Source organism: Pteropus alecto, unplaced genomic scaffold (genome assembly GCF_000325575.1).
Source record: "Pteropus alecto unplaced genomic scaffold, ASM32557v1 scaffold155, whole genome shotgun sequence".
Classification (NCBI taxonomy): Eukaryota; Metazoa; Chordata; class Mammalia; order Chiroptera; family Pteropodidae; genus Pteropus; species Pteropus alecto.
The window spans coordinates 14,556,618-14,569,539 of NW_006438113.1; the positions used below are offsets into that span (position 1 = coordinate 14,556,618).

The 12,922-nt window shown below is 37.6% G+C and overlaps 2 protein-coding genes and 2 pseudogenes across 2 annotated transcripts in view; all 4 read right to left on the reverse strand.

Moving 5' to 3' along the window:
* The window catches only part of KIF1BP (KIF1 binding protein), a 28,680-nt gene extending 26,523 nt beyond the window's left edge, over window positions 1–2,157 (reverse strand). Inside the window, exon 1 of the mRNA XM_006915565.2 lies at window positions 1,654–2,157. Within this exon, the coding sequence (XP_006915627.1) occupies window positions 1,654–2,079 (426 nt within the window). The 5' untranslated portion in view covers window positions 2,080–2,157. The remainder of the gene's footprint in view (window positions 1–1,653) is intronic.
* Window positions 2,158–5,636: 3,479 nt separating this feature from the next.
* On the reverse strand, window positions 5,637–5,752 carry LOC112482695 (annotated as a pseudogene).
* A 3,335-nt stretch (window positions 5,753–9,087) lies between these two features.
* On the reverse strand, window positions 9,088–9,206 carry LOC112482808 (annotated as a pseudogene).
* A 72-nt stretch (window positions 9,207–9,278) lies between these two features.
* Window positions 9,279–12,922, reverse strand: part of DDX21 (DExD-box helicase 21) — a 20,008-nt gene continuing 16,364 nt past the window's right edge. The window contains exons 14-15 of the mRNA XM_006915566.3: window positions 12,491–12,535; window positions 9,279–11,887 (exon numbers count right to left, since the gene is read on the reverse strand). Of these exons, the coding sequence (XP_006915628.1) occupies window positions 11,618–11,887; window positions 12,491–12,535 (315 nt within the window). The 3' untranslated portion in view covers window positions 9,279–11,617. The remainder of the gene's footprint in view (window positions 11,888–12,490; window positions 12,536–12,922) is intronic.

Below are 12,922 nucleotides of genomic sequence, written 5' to 3' on the forward strand. Positions count from 1 at the left end.
CAGGATAATGATAATATTATGTTTAATTTGCCACCCACGAACATGGTCTCTCCTTTTAAGATTATCAGTTCTATTACCCCTAATACTGCTGTTGTGAATGCAATTTTTCAAAATAACATTTTTAACAAGTTATTGCTGGTATACAGGAATACTGATATTATACTGATATTATATATCCTCCTTCTTTATTGAACTGATATTTCTAATAGTTTTTCAGTTGATAACCAGGTTTTTTAGGTATACAAGAATCACACATACAAGTGACTTATATTTTTAGAAATTACTTTATTTTTCCAAAATAACTTACTTGTTTTCTATATATAGCAATGGCCAAAACATCTAATCAAGGTTTTGCTCCTGATTTAGTAAGGATACCTCTAATAATTCACCCTTCAGGAAAAGTTGTCTATTTGAAATACTGAATTTCAAAAAAAAAAAAAAATACTGTATTTAATTCAATGTAAGATGTCACAATTAGTAAGACACAATTATTTTATGTATCAAAAAGAAAACACTGCCAAGTTATGCAGCCTTGATTTCGGAGACATTAAAATATGAAAGAATGTACATATTAAAATCAATAAAATGCAACAAATATTGGAATTTATATTCATTAAGGAAAGTTTCTAATTCTATTTTTGAGATATTGAAGTAATTTTTTAAATGTTTATTAAGAGCTTAAGCAGCCATACAGTTAAAGAAAATTTCAAATAATTGAGGTTTTGTTTGAATTCAACATCTCATGGACTTCATTAGATCATTCATCCACTCAACAAATATTTAGAATGGCCTACATGGTGCCAGGTACTGAGGTTATAGTGAGCAAAAAGATATATTGTTCCTGTTATTATATAACTTTTAATTTTACTGAGCCATGATAATAAAATATGACCTATATAATTTCCTTTTTAATTGAAGTTTCTCTTTGAGGCCTACTCACCATATGATCAATTTTGGTAAACGTTTGCCAGATTGCAAATATTAGGAACTGGAACTATTGGATGTAAGGATTTGTGAGTTTAGCAAAGTACCTGGCACATACAAGGAATTCATACATATTTGAATTCTGAAGTGTTATGTTCCCGATGAGAACGTCAGATTTCTTAGTAAACAAAATGCCATGTAAATGGGAAACAATAGTATAAGATTTCAAAGGTGAGAGGAAGAGGTCAATTCGGAACAAAATCATTCAAAATATAAGGTGAATTTTGAGATGGCCTTTAAAGAATGGGCAAGAATTCTCTGGGAAACGAATGCGGCAAGAATAGAAACGGAAGATTTTAATATCTGGTTTTAAATTAAGAATTACTCTGATCATTCTTTGTAATTTCCTTGAGACCTTAAATTAAAATTACTTTGGATTTTTTTCATAATAGAATGAACAGGATTTGGACTGGTGGGGAAGAGTTGGAAAAGGCATTTACGATTGTAGGAGAGTCTCCGGAAATCAATGGGTTGGCTAGGTACGACTAAGCGAAGCAGCAGGTGATGCTGAAATTGGCGAAGAAGGTGGAGAGGGAGTTTTGAGAGCCGCTGCTGTCAAAAACGTGGGACAAATTGTGTCTCATAACACTTGCCTTTGGCCTTGGCAAGAGGGGGCCCTCTCCATCCCCTCGCCTCTGGCCGACAGCAGCCGGCCAGGCTCGCTCTCACCTGCGCCAAGATGTAGAGGGAGACGCAGTCTTGCGACAACCGGTACTTGCGCAGCAGCCTCAGGCATTTCACCAGATGCTCCTCTCCCGCCGACAGCTCCTCAGTGTCGATGTGGTTTACTCCGAGATAGAACTCAATAACCGCCAGCCTCACTGCCCCCTGTGCGTTAGGGCCCTCGACCTCCACCACTTCAGCCGGGAGCTCCAGGGCGTCGTCCTCCGCGCCTAAGCCGTCCTCCGCTTGAAGCCGCTCATCCTCGTCCTCAGGCACCGGGCCAAGCAACGCTTTGACCTCTTCCAGCAGCACTCGGGCGCCGTATTTGCACTTGTACGGTTCCTTCTCGGGGTTTTTATGCAATTCTACTCGCGACAGGGCCAGAGCGGCCTGGAATTTCTCACGAATCTCGGCCCACGCAGTATTCGCCATTGCGGCCTCTGCAGCCCTGGTTTCCTCAGTGTTTGCAATTGGGACTCCCGCCTTCCTTCTGCTTTGCGACACTTCACTTACGGTCCGAGCACTGCAGAATGGTAACCAATGAAGTCTGCCAAGGGAACCGCAATGCGGCAGTGACCAATGGGAAGGCGTAGCTATTACCATGGCAACCGATGTCATGGAAACGAAGCAGCCAAGGGTGGTGGCCCCCACCTCCAGCCCCGCTCTCTGTAGTGGTGAATTCCTCTCTCGCTTGACCCAGCGAAGTTATACTTATATAAAAATTTCGGCTGACTTTAAGGTAACGTGGAAGTATTGTTTACAAACATGTCTACTGGTGCTTATTTCGGCAGCATATGTACAAACTACTAACTATTAACTACTACTACTAACTACTCTCGTTATTTGGTATAAGCTGAAAAGCAGAAGTCTTTTGATATTAGTGTGTAACTCAGCCACTGGCTAGTAATGTAACAAGGATCCGTTTATTATTGTTACTATATAGCCTGTCGAGCAAAAGCTATAAAAGTAAAAAGTACTCAGTGATCAATTAATATTTTCACTTCAGCCATGAAATACAGGTTGTAGGGATGTGCACAACTTCCCAAAGTAACAAAAGTTAAATCCCGGAGCTGTGACAAGCCACCTCAAGGATGGCTTTTTACATTACATACCTTCGTAAATTAGCGAGTCAAATACGGGGGTGAGGTGGGGGATGACAGAGTTTTAACTATAAAGTGCTAGCACTGATTTTGGAAGCTCAGTTTTAATCTCAGATCTTCTAATTAACAAGTTAACTTTTCTAAGCTTCGACCGTCTCATAGTAAAATGTAAGTGACAATTTATTACTGTGCATAGAGCCCATAATTTATTGCTTATCTCTACAGAATTATTCTAAGAAATGAATGAAATTATATGCCTGTCCTTTAAAAATGTTCGTGTTCTTCAGGATTCCTTTCTAATTTTTGTCCAAAGGAGATTTTATGACTTCCTAGGGCTTCAATTACAAACATGTGCTGCTTATTTCCAAAACTTGGTCTCCAGTCTGGATGACTCTCTGGAGCTTTGGACTGTAGTATCTATTTCCTAAGTGGAACAACCACACCTGAATGTTCCACTGACTTGTGTACATCAGTGTGTTCAAATGAGAACTCGGTATTTTCCTCTTCATATGTCCACTTCCTCCCACACCACATTTGCCCTTACATTCTGCATCTCAGTGAATGGCACCACTACACTCCAAGCTGATGGTGACACCTTGCTCTTTCTTATCCTTAAATGTAAAACCAAGTACTGTCTGGTTCACCTTCCACATAGCTCTTACATCTGTCTACTTTTCATCTACAATAGTTTAGACTACATCATCTGCATTACTTTTAATAGGTACTCCTGCTGCCAGTCTGGCTTCCTACCAGTGCATTTTCCACAACATTCTAAATAACTCATTCATTCATTCCAAACATATCTAAAGTGCCTGTTAATTTGCCAGGCACTATTCTAGGCTCTGGGAATTCAACAGTTAAAAACAGACAAAAAACCTCTACTAGTATAGGAAAAGACATTAAATATATTAAATATATAGTAATGTCAGATGATGAGCGTTATGGAAACAAAACGAGATAAGGAGTGTTAATAGGTGAAGCAAGGTCGCTATTTTTTTTCTTTTTTGTACATTGTAATCCAGGAACCCATCATATAACCATCTCATTTTTCTGCCCCTCCCAATCGAAAAATTACAATTGTTCTTTTAATATGCTGACTACATATATAAAGAAATTAATACAAATTTGATTTATGAAAATTTGGCAACATTTGGGGTATGTACATTAATTTACTCAACGACTATGTTTTTTGAGTTTGCTCAAAAAATTACAAATTTTACTCAATTGTTGAATCTTTTCCCCCAGTTTTACTGAAGTATAAAAGACAATTAGTTGCTCATATTAACATCATACAATTCAATGTTTTTTTCAATTATAGTTGGCATACAATTATATATTAGTTTCAGTTGTACAGCATAGTGATTAGAGATTTATATAACTCACAAAATGGTCACCCAACTAAATCAGGTACCACTCTTGCCCCTTACATTTTGCAACATTGTTGACTATGTTCCTTATGCTGCTACATTATATCTCCATGACAATTTTGTATCTATCCATTTGTACTCCTTAATCCCTTTGCTCTTTTTCACTGTACCCCCCAAACTCCCTCCCATCTAGTAGCCCTCAAAATAGTCTCTGTATTTGAGTTTGTTTTTGTTTTTATTGTTGTTGTTTATTTTATTTCATAGATTCCACATGTACCTGAAATCATGTGGTATTTGTCTTTCTCTGACTTAATTCATTCAGTGCAATACCTTCTAGGTCCATCAAGGCAATATCTTTTTTCCATCCTCTTCATTTTAGTCTGTGTCTTTCAATCTGAAGTGAGTATCTTATAGGCAGCATATGTAGGGGTCTTGTTTTCTTATCCATTCAGCTTGCCTATATTTTGGGTGGAGCACTTAATTCTTTTCCATTTGAGGTACTTGTTAATAAGTAAGTAGTTATTACCATTCTTTATTCATGTTTTTGATACATGTTTTTTCTTCTTAAGAAGTCACTCCAACAATTCCTGTAAGTAATGCTGGCTTAGTGCTGATGAATTCCTTTAGCTTATTTTTGTCTGGGAAGCTCTTTATCTGTCCTTCAACTCTAAATGATAGCTTTGCTGGATAAAGTATTCTTAGTTGTAGATCTTGGGTTTTCAACACTGAATATTTTGTGCCAAACCCTTCTGTCCTTCTGTTGAGAAATCAGCTGCCAGTCTTATGGGTGCTCCCTTGTAGATAACTGTTTTTCTCTTGCTGCTTTTAAGAGTCTCTCTTTGTATTTAACCATTGGCATTTTAATTATGATGTGTCCTGGTGTGGGCCTCTTTGGGTTCATCTTTTGGGGGACTCTCTGAGCTTCCTGGGGTTGAATATCTATTTCCTTCGCCAGGTTAGGGAAGTTTTTGAATCATTATTTCTTCAAATATATATTCAACTTCTTGTTCTCCTTCTTCAGGTACTCCTGAAGATGACACAGATGTTGTTACCCTTAATTTTGTCCCATAGGCTCCTTAAATTATTATTATATTCATGGTTACTTTTTTCTTGCCGTTCTGACTGAGTGTCCTTGGCTTCCCCATCCTCTATATCGGTGTTTCGATGCTCTTTTTCTGCCACTGTTGATTCTCTCTGATATACTCTCTTCATCTCAGATAATGTATTTTTTCATTTCTGACTGGTTCCCTTTTATAATTTTCATTTCCATTTTTATGTTTTTTATCCCTTTATTAAAGTTCTCACTGAGTTCATCTACACTTCCCTTAATTTCATTGAGCATCTTTATAATCAGTGGTTTGAACTCTGCATCTGTGAGATTGCTTGACTGCATTTTTCTTTGATCTATGTTCTGTTCTTTCATATGGTTTCTGCTTGTCTTCCCATTTCGGATGCCTTTCTGTGTCTGTTTCTATGTACTAATCAAAGCTCCTAAGTCTCCTGGACTTTTTTTTTTAATTTATGCCTACAGCACCTGGTCTTCCTAGGTGGTCTCCCATCCAAGTACTAACCAGGCCCGACCCTGCTTAGCTTCTGAGATCAGACATCGGGCTTGTTCAGGGTGGCATGGCCGTAGACCATGGACCGTTCCTCCACTAAGGCACAAACTCAGGACCTTCTGCATGTAAAGCAGATGTGCTAACTGCTACACTATGAAACCATGTCCTCCCTGTCTTATTAGCGTGGCTTTGTGTAGCAGGTGTCTAGTGGCACAGTCCTGAGAGGGACTAAGTTTAGTCCCAGCCTGTGCTCCTCGAGGATCAGCTGTTAAGATTAAGCAAGCAGTTCACAGATGTTATGCTTCTAGTTGCCTCAAGAAACCACACCAGAAACCAAGGTCAGCTGCTACTAGTGAGTCTTGGAGCTGTTCAGCAAGTGGCACAGAACTCACCGAGGACACAACTAAATGTGGCTTGGGTAGGGCCCCCAGCTGAGGGATGTGGAGTTTCAGGGAATCCTCTGAGAAGAGCAACCCCAGTTCAATGACGTCTCAGCTATGGCGGCGCTGAGTCCGTGCACTGGGAGAGGGGAGGGCTCAACAGAGAAACAAGGGATACCACTGGCACTTCTGCACAGGAGAAAGCCTTGCCTCTGGCCCTTGCTCCAACAACTCAGTGTCCTCCTGTAAGTCCCTAGTGCCCCCCATGCAGTCAGCCCGGCGCTGGTGCTCAGAGCGAGCAGGTCTGTCAACGAAGAAGTCTGGTCGCAGTTGCAGAAACGGCCCCTTTAAGAGGTGTCTGCAGCTGCCACTGCCATAGTCTCTGTCCCATTCAGCTGCTGGGGACCGGGCAGCCTCAAGTCTTAGGCCCCTCCTACCTATTGCTGGGTGATGTCTTATTTCTCTAGCTGTTCGTCTAGATCCCCAGGTGACTCTGCTTGCTATTTGCTCCAAGTTTCTGTCTCAACTTTGATGTGGTCGCAAGAAAAGATGAGTGAAGCTTCTATCATCTATGCCATTTTGCCTGGTTCTCAGGAAGCTTGCTATTTTTAAAGAGTTGTCAAGAAAGGCCTTTTCTGAAAACACATCATTTGAGTAAAGATCTGAAGACACAGGAGAGTGTGCCTTGTGTATTCATGGAAGAATACCTCTTGGATGGAGTGAATGGAGAGAGCAGTAAGAGATGAAGTCAAAGAAGTAATATGGGCCTGATTATGTAGGATGTGTAAGGCGACTAATATGGACTTTGGCTATTCTCAGTGAGATGGTAGCTGTTGGATGGTTTTGAAGAAAAGGGTGACAAGACCTGACTTACAGGATTATTCAGGAAACAAACTGAAGGAGAGACAAGGGAATAAATAGAAAGACTGGTAAGGAAACAACTATAATAATCATAGTAGGTGCTCAGTATATATCTATTCATAAATAGGAAAGTGATTGGCACATGGTTAATAATGGCAGCTAATTACTTACTGTGAGCCAGATAACATTCTATATATCAAAATCTTCTAATCCTCAGAACAACTCTGTGAGATACTATTATTTGCATTCTGCAGATTAGGAATTGTGGTCCAGAGATTAATTATTTACCAAAGGTCACTAAAAATAAGTAGGCAGTTTTACTCCAGAGTCCACTTTCAATCATTATGCTATACTATCTTGTAGTAGGAGCTCAATAAATAAACCACCACAACACATGGTGCTGTCCTCTAAAGATCTGGCTGGAAGAACACGCATGTGAAAACTAGATTTTTGAAAAATCTTTACACAAACACACCTAAGAAACACAAAGACTTTGGACTAGGAAACTTGAGATGGAAGAGTTCTGGCTGCCATTTGGGGAGCATATTCCCTCTTGGCCTTCTTTTTATATCCGTATCTTGAGGATTGAGCATTCACATGTCCCTGAGATGTTATAAAGCTGTCCCTATGGAATTTGTCCAGTGAGTAGTATAGAGTATAGATCACCATAATGCCGTGATCTGAAATCTATTTCATGAAGATAACAATCAGAAAAGATAGAAAAGTATAGGGTATGTTGTGGTGAAAGGGAGTGAATTTGGTCAGAGCACAGCTAGCGCCTATCAATTATGTTCATTCCAGTAAAAATACCACTAATAAGAGCACTAATTTGTCTTTGACATTATTATTATTAATGGAAAATGTATTAAATAAGACTAAGGTGATTATATCATCTTTAGTATATATTGACCTGAAAGTGTCAGAAAATGCAATTGTACAAAAAACAAAATGAGAGGTGTAATAATTGGGAAGGAGAAGGGAAAATTATCATTATTTATGGATGGTATGATTGTCTTCCTGAAAAAGCAAAGTAAAACAACCGAACACAGAAAAAGTAAGAAAGTTCAGTAAGTATACCTGTCACAAATAAAAGTATAAAAATCAACTTTTTATTGGAAGAAAGATGCAATGGAGAAAAAGATCACTTTTGTAACAGCAACAACAACAATCTAACATAAATTTGAGTTATGTAATGAGCCAGATTAAAAAAAAAAAATTGTAATGTAGGACTTAAAATAAGTCTTGGTCACCAGATTGTAGGCTCCAAATAGCATTTCCTATTATAAGGAAACAAGGTTACTTGGAGAACATGGTAATTCCGGATTTGGGGCAGGATGAGCCTGGATATCTTGTCATATTAGAGATCAAGGAAACTATCAAAGACTAGTAGGATAAGGTCAAAATGACTGAGAAGGTACCAACTTAAGAGGCTCTTGCTGGCTAAAGATGGGACAATTTGATCATCAATAAAGTAACTGTAATAAAGTATGTCATGTGTTAAAATCCACAAATTTATAATGACCCCAATAAAGGACAAATACATAAGGTATTTTTTAAAATGCAAATGGCCAATAAATGCAAGATCTTAACCCTCAATTAAAAGTGCAAATAAATATAATACAATATTATTTTGCACCTAGCAAAATGACTAAAGGAAGCCAAAATCCAGTGTACCAGTGCTATGGAGAAACACGTTTTCTCATTCATTGTAGGGTGGGAATGTAAACTGGTACTGCTTTGGAGAGCCACTTGCACCAAAATTTAATACACATTCACTTTGAACCTGCAATTCTACTTTCAGAAAATTTATCCTAACCTGACAATCAGACGAGTAGGCAAAGATGCATACAAGAACACTCATTTTAGGGTTGCTTATAATAGTGAAAAATTACAAATAACCAACATGGCCATCTAGAGTCCTGGTTAAATATACAGTAAGATACCATGGAGTCATCAAAAATGTCGTGGATCTGTACTTACAGAAAAGTGTGTACAACATTGAGGGGGAAAGAGCAATTCATAAAACTGAATGGTTCCAATTTTGTAAATGAATTCCTGGATGAGATGTTCACAAAAATCTTAGATATGGGTTGACTATTAGTTTTTTTCCTCTTATGTTTAGATTTTTACACCCATCATTTATTATTATTATTATTATTATTATTATTATTAACACCTACAGCACCTGGTATTCCTAGGTGGTCTCCCACCCAAGTACTAACCAGGTCCAACCCTGCTTAGCTTCTGAGATCAGACGAGATTGGGCACATTCAGGGTGGCATGGCCATAGACTCATCATTTATTATTTTTAAAATAAAAAATTTCAAGCTATTTTCAATTTTAGGAAGTCACCAAGAACAGAACTAGTAATACTAATAACTTTATTATGGCATAAAGCAGTATTTTATACATTAACTCAATTTTATAGTAAAAACATTTTATGTACAATTGTAAAGAAACCGCTGCACAGATACTCCAACATAAAAAAGTGTTATATTTCAAAAGTTCAGTGAGTTGTTTGATATATAAATTGAAAAATATTTTCTCTGTAGAAAATAGTAAAAATGATAACATTTCCCAGGCTAGCCCAACAAGCCCATTTAAACAAAGCAGTAGCTGAATTATACATTTATAAATATGGTTTGAGGTCTGGGATCCAGGAAGAACTTTAGCTTCATTTATTGAAATAGTCATGTTTTCCTTAAAATTAAGTTGCTTAAAGGAAAATATCCCACAATCTTCCCCTTTGCTCTTGATTTATGCTTAATTATTTTTCTTTAGGCTACTCCACATCAAGGTTTTAGCTGTTCCTTTCTAAAGGACAGGTACTGTGTCCTTTTGAACTGCTTGATAAGGTACTCATTCCTATCCAAACTATGAAATGTTTTGGTTGTTACTGAAGTACGCTCAGTATTTGAGCAAAATTAGAATCTAATAAAATTGTAATACACAAGGTACATGAGTTGTCTATCATCAAACAACTTCCCCTAAATCCCTGAGGCCTGATGGGAAGACATGAGGAATAGGAAGAAAAGTGATAAAATTGACAAGTGGATCAAGGAATTAAAGCAAGAGGATTTCTGAGAACAGAGAAATATCCAATCAGGATTAAAAAATAGAACTGAGGGGCAAATAGAAAGAGGAAACTGCCTCAGCATTGGCTCTCTGAGCCCTTTATTGCCAGGTGATCAAGAGGCAGTCAGATATAGACTAAGTGAGAGAAACCGGGGCCTAGAAATACTTGTTATTCAAAATAATTAAATGAAAACAAGACAAGCCATGGAGTTTAATTCCTCCCACCATAGCTTATTCCCTGAGAGTCTCAGTACAGAATTTCTAGGAATTAAGGCAAGAAGACAATGCCACTCTTAAGTTCTTGCACCATGCAGAAAGTTTCCCAGAGAATATCTGAGAACTCAGAGTTATCTGGCCAGGGGATATATTAAGTTCCTCAGTTCCCTCAAAGCAACGACTAAAAATAACCATATAGTTTTTCCTTAAAAAAGACTAAGCAGCTAAAACCTTTCAATGGAGTAGCAGTCTAATAGAAAACAATGTCCTATATCGCAGCTATAAAAACGAGGCCCCTAAGAAACTAAACTGGATCATTCTACCTAAAAACTCCAGTGTTCCCGTTAGAAGTTAACCTCAGAAACATTAATGACTTACTAAGTTTTCATCATTAAAAGAATACTTTATCATGCATCTTGTTTCTCTTTGTTTTCAACAGATATTGTTTCCTTCTTACATGTAAAAATATTTTCAGTTGGTATTTGGACTCTCCAGCAATGAAAAAATCTCTGCCCCCACTCCCTTAATTCCTTCTTGGTAAATAATGTTAATCTTCCAATAGGAAGAAGAGTACATTATCATCAAGCCCTATTTACCCAAGCCTTACTTATGAAGAAAGTTGTGGGACCATCTTATAAATTTGAAATTCCTTAAAGACACTTGCTCTCTATTAAAATACTTTGTTATATATGTAGACATATGGATATATAAAATCTGTAATGCATTCACTGCAGCATAAACCACCTTATATTGAGAAGCTAAAAATGTATCAAAATGCACATAACAATGGCTAATTTACATAATGTCTCCTATCAAATGTATCATCATCCTCCAAATCAAGAGCACATGCTGGCATAAACTTTATTACATCCCAGCTAAGTTTGAAATCTTGCTTCAAAACACTGCTCAGTATTAATTCTCAGAAGACATGTTACAGGGCCACATGAGTAATGATTAGGCAGGTGGCTGAGGAATGCCAATTACAGAACAAAACCTGACTACTCAAAGTGTTTCTCCAGAGACTGTTGCATGTCCCCATAGGTACTTAAGAAAGAACGCTATTAAAATAAAACTTTAAATATGAAGACAGATCAACTTAAAGAGTATAGACAGCTTCCGATGCATGCTTGATTTTACCTTACCATCTATAGACAATGCATTAGAAGAAAAATGTAATGAATTCATACACCTTTTCAAAAAGAAAACCCAATATAGAAGTAGCAATAAAGTTATAAATGACAATCATCAGATGAAATAATTTAAATGAAGCTTATCTCTCTGGAAAAGATGCGGGCCTGGGCAAGTGGTCAGGAAGGAAACACAATGTGCTTTTAACTTTGTATGAAAAAGAAAGTTCAGTTCAATGTTGCCAAACACAGTTCTGTTTTGCCATATAAATCCTCTACTTCAAATTACTGACCAAATGCTTTACTAAAACTCCGTTTCTGGCCTTTGTTGTTTTGAAATCTGTTACTTCTGCCACCTCCTGATCGCTGTCCTCTGAAGTTTCTATTTCCTTCCCTTTGTCCCCTGAAACCTCTGTTTCCTTCTCGCTGTCCCCTAAAGCCTCGATTGCCTTCCCGCTGTCCTCTGTAGCTTCGGTATCCTTCCCGTGGTCCTTCTAGGTCTGGCTGCTCCGTGGCCACAGAGAGCTGCCAGCGCCGTGAATCATGCCATTTTTCCTGTTGAGAGATGTTTGTTTTTACATGCTTCCGTTTTTACTGAATTTGGTTTAATAAGGCATGAGAAAGACAACATTTTTTGCTCTTTCTCAAAGAGAAAAACCAATCTGATAACCTAAGTGCTTAAAAGGTTATTGGTCAAAAATAATACTAACTCTCATGGCCCAAAAACCAGTCACTAAAGTGTAGGAAAATAAGTTTCACTATGAGAAGTACCCTTGTAATGTATCTTCATCACAGTCTCGTTTATTCAATTCAATTCTACAGGGCATCCAAAGCTGTCAGGTAGAAAAACATAAATACAAACATGTTTCTCACAGCAGTACTGAATAAAGATGTACTAATTAAAAATGTTTATGTAAACCCTGTATAACATATACAGGGAAAAAAGCTGGATATTGTTCACAACTCTGTAGAAAGGAAAACAGGCAGGCTGAACAAGAAAAAAATAACAGAATAAAAGGCTGGTAGAAAAAATACTAAAGTTCTTAACGTTTAGTAAAGGAACCAAAGCTATATTGTTCCCCTTTCCATTCTGTACTGTCAGTGATGAACATTTTACAATTTAGATATGTTAACTTCAAAATCCAAGTGAAAGAATACCTGTATTTCTGTTACTGCTGCAGTAGGGACATCAAAACAAACACCCTAGAAATCAAAACAAATTCAAGTTAATCCAGCCTTTGACTAGAATTATAAAATGCACATCAAGTAATACTCTAAATGACCAAGAATTATGTCAAATAAAAAAAAAAGTATCAATTTTAGATAAACTTTAAACCAAGGCCAACATATTATATCTCCCAAAAGCAAAACAGCAAAAAGTCAAGGGTGCAAAAAAGTATTCAAAAACAAATTAGAACTGACTAGAGATCATTCTTTGCTATCGCACTGTGCTAATCCTCAAGTAGCCACTAGCAACATTTACAGCTGAGGAAACAGGCTTGGAGAGGCTAAGTGTCTTGTCTAAGGCCCCACCATTGGTCAGTATGTCTCCAAAACCTATGGTATAAAACCATCAAAATATACTGCCTT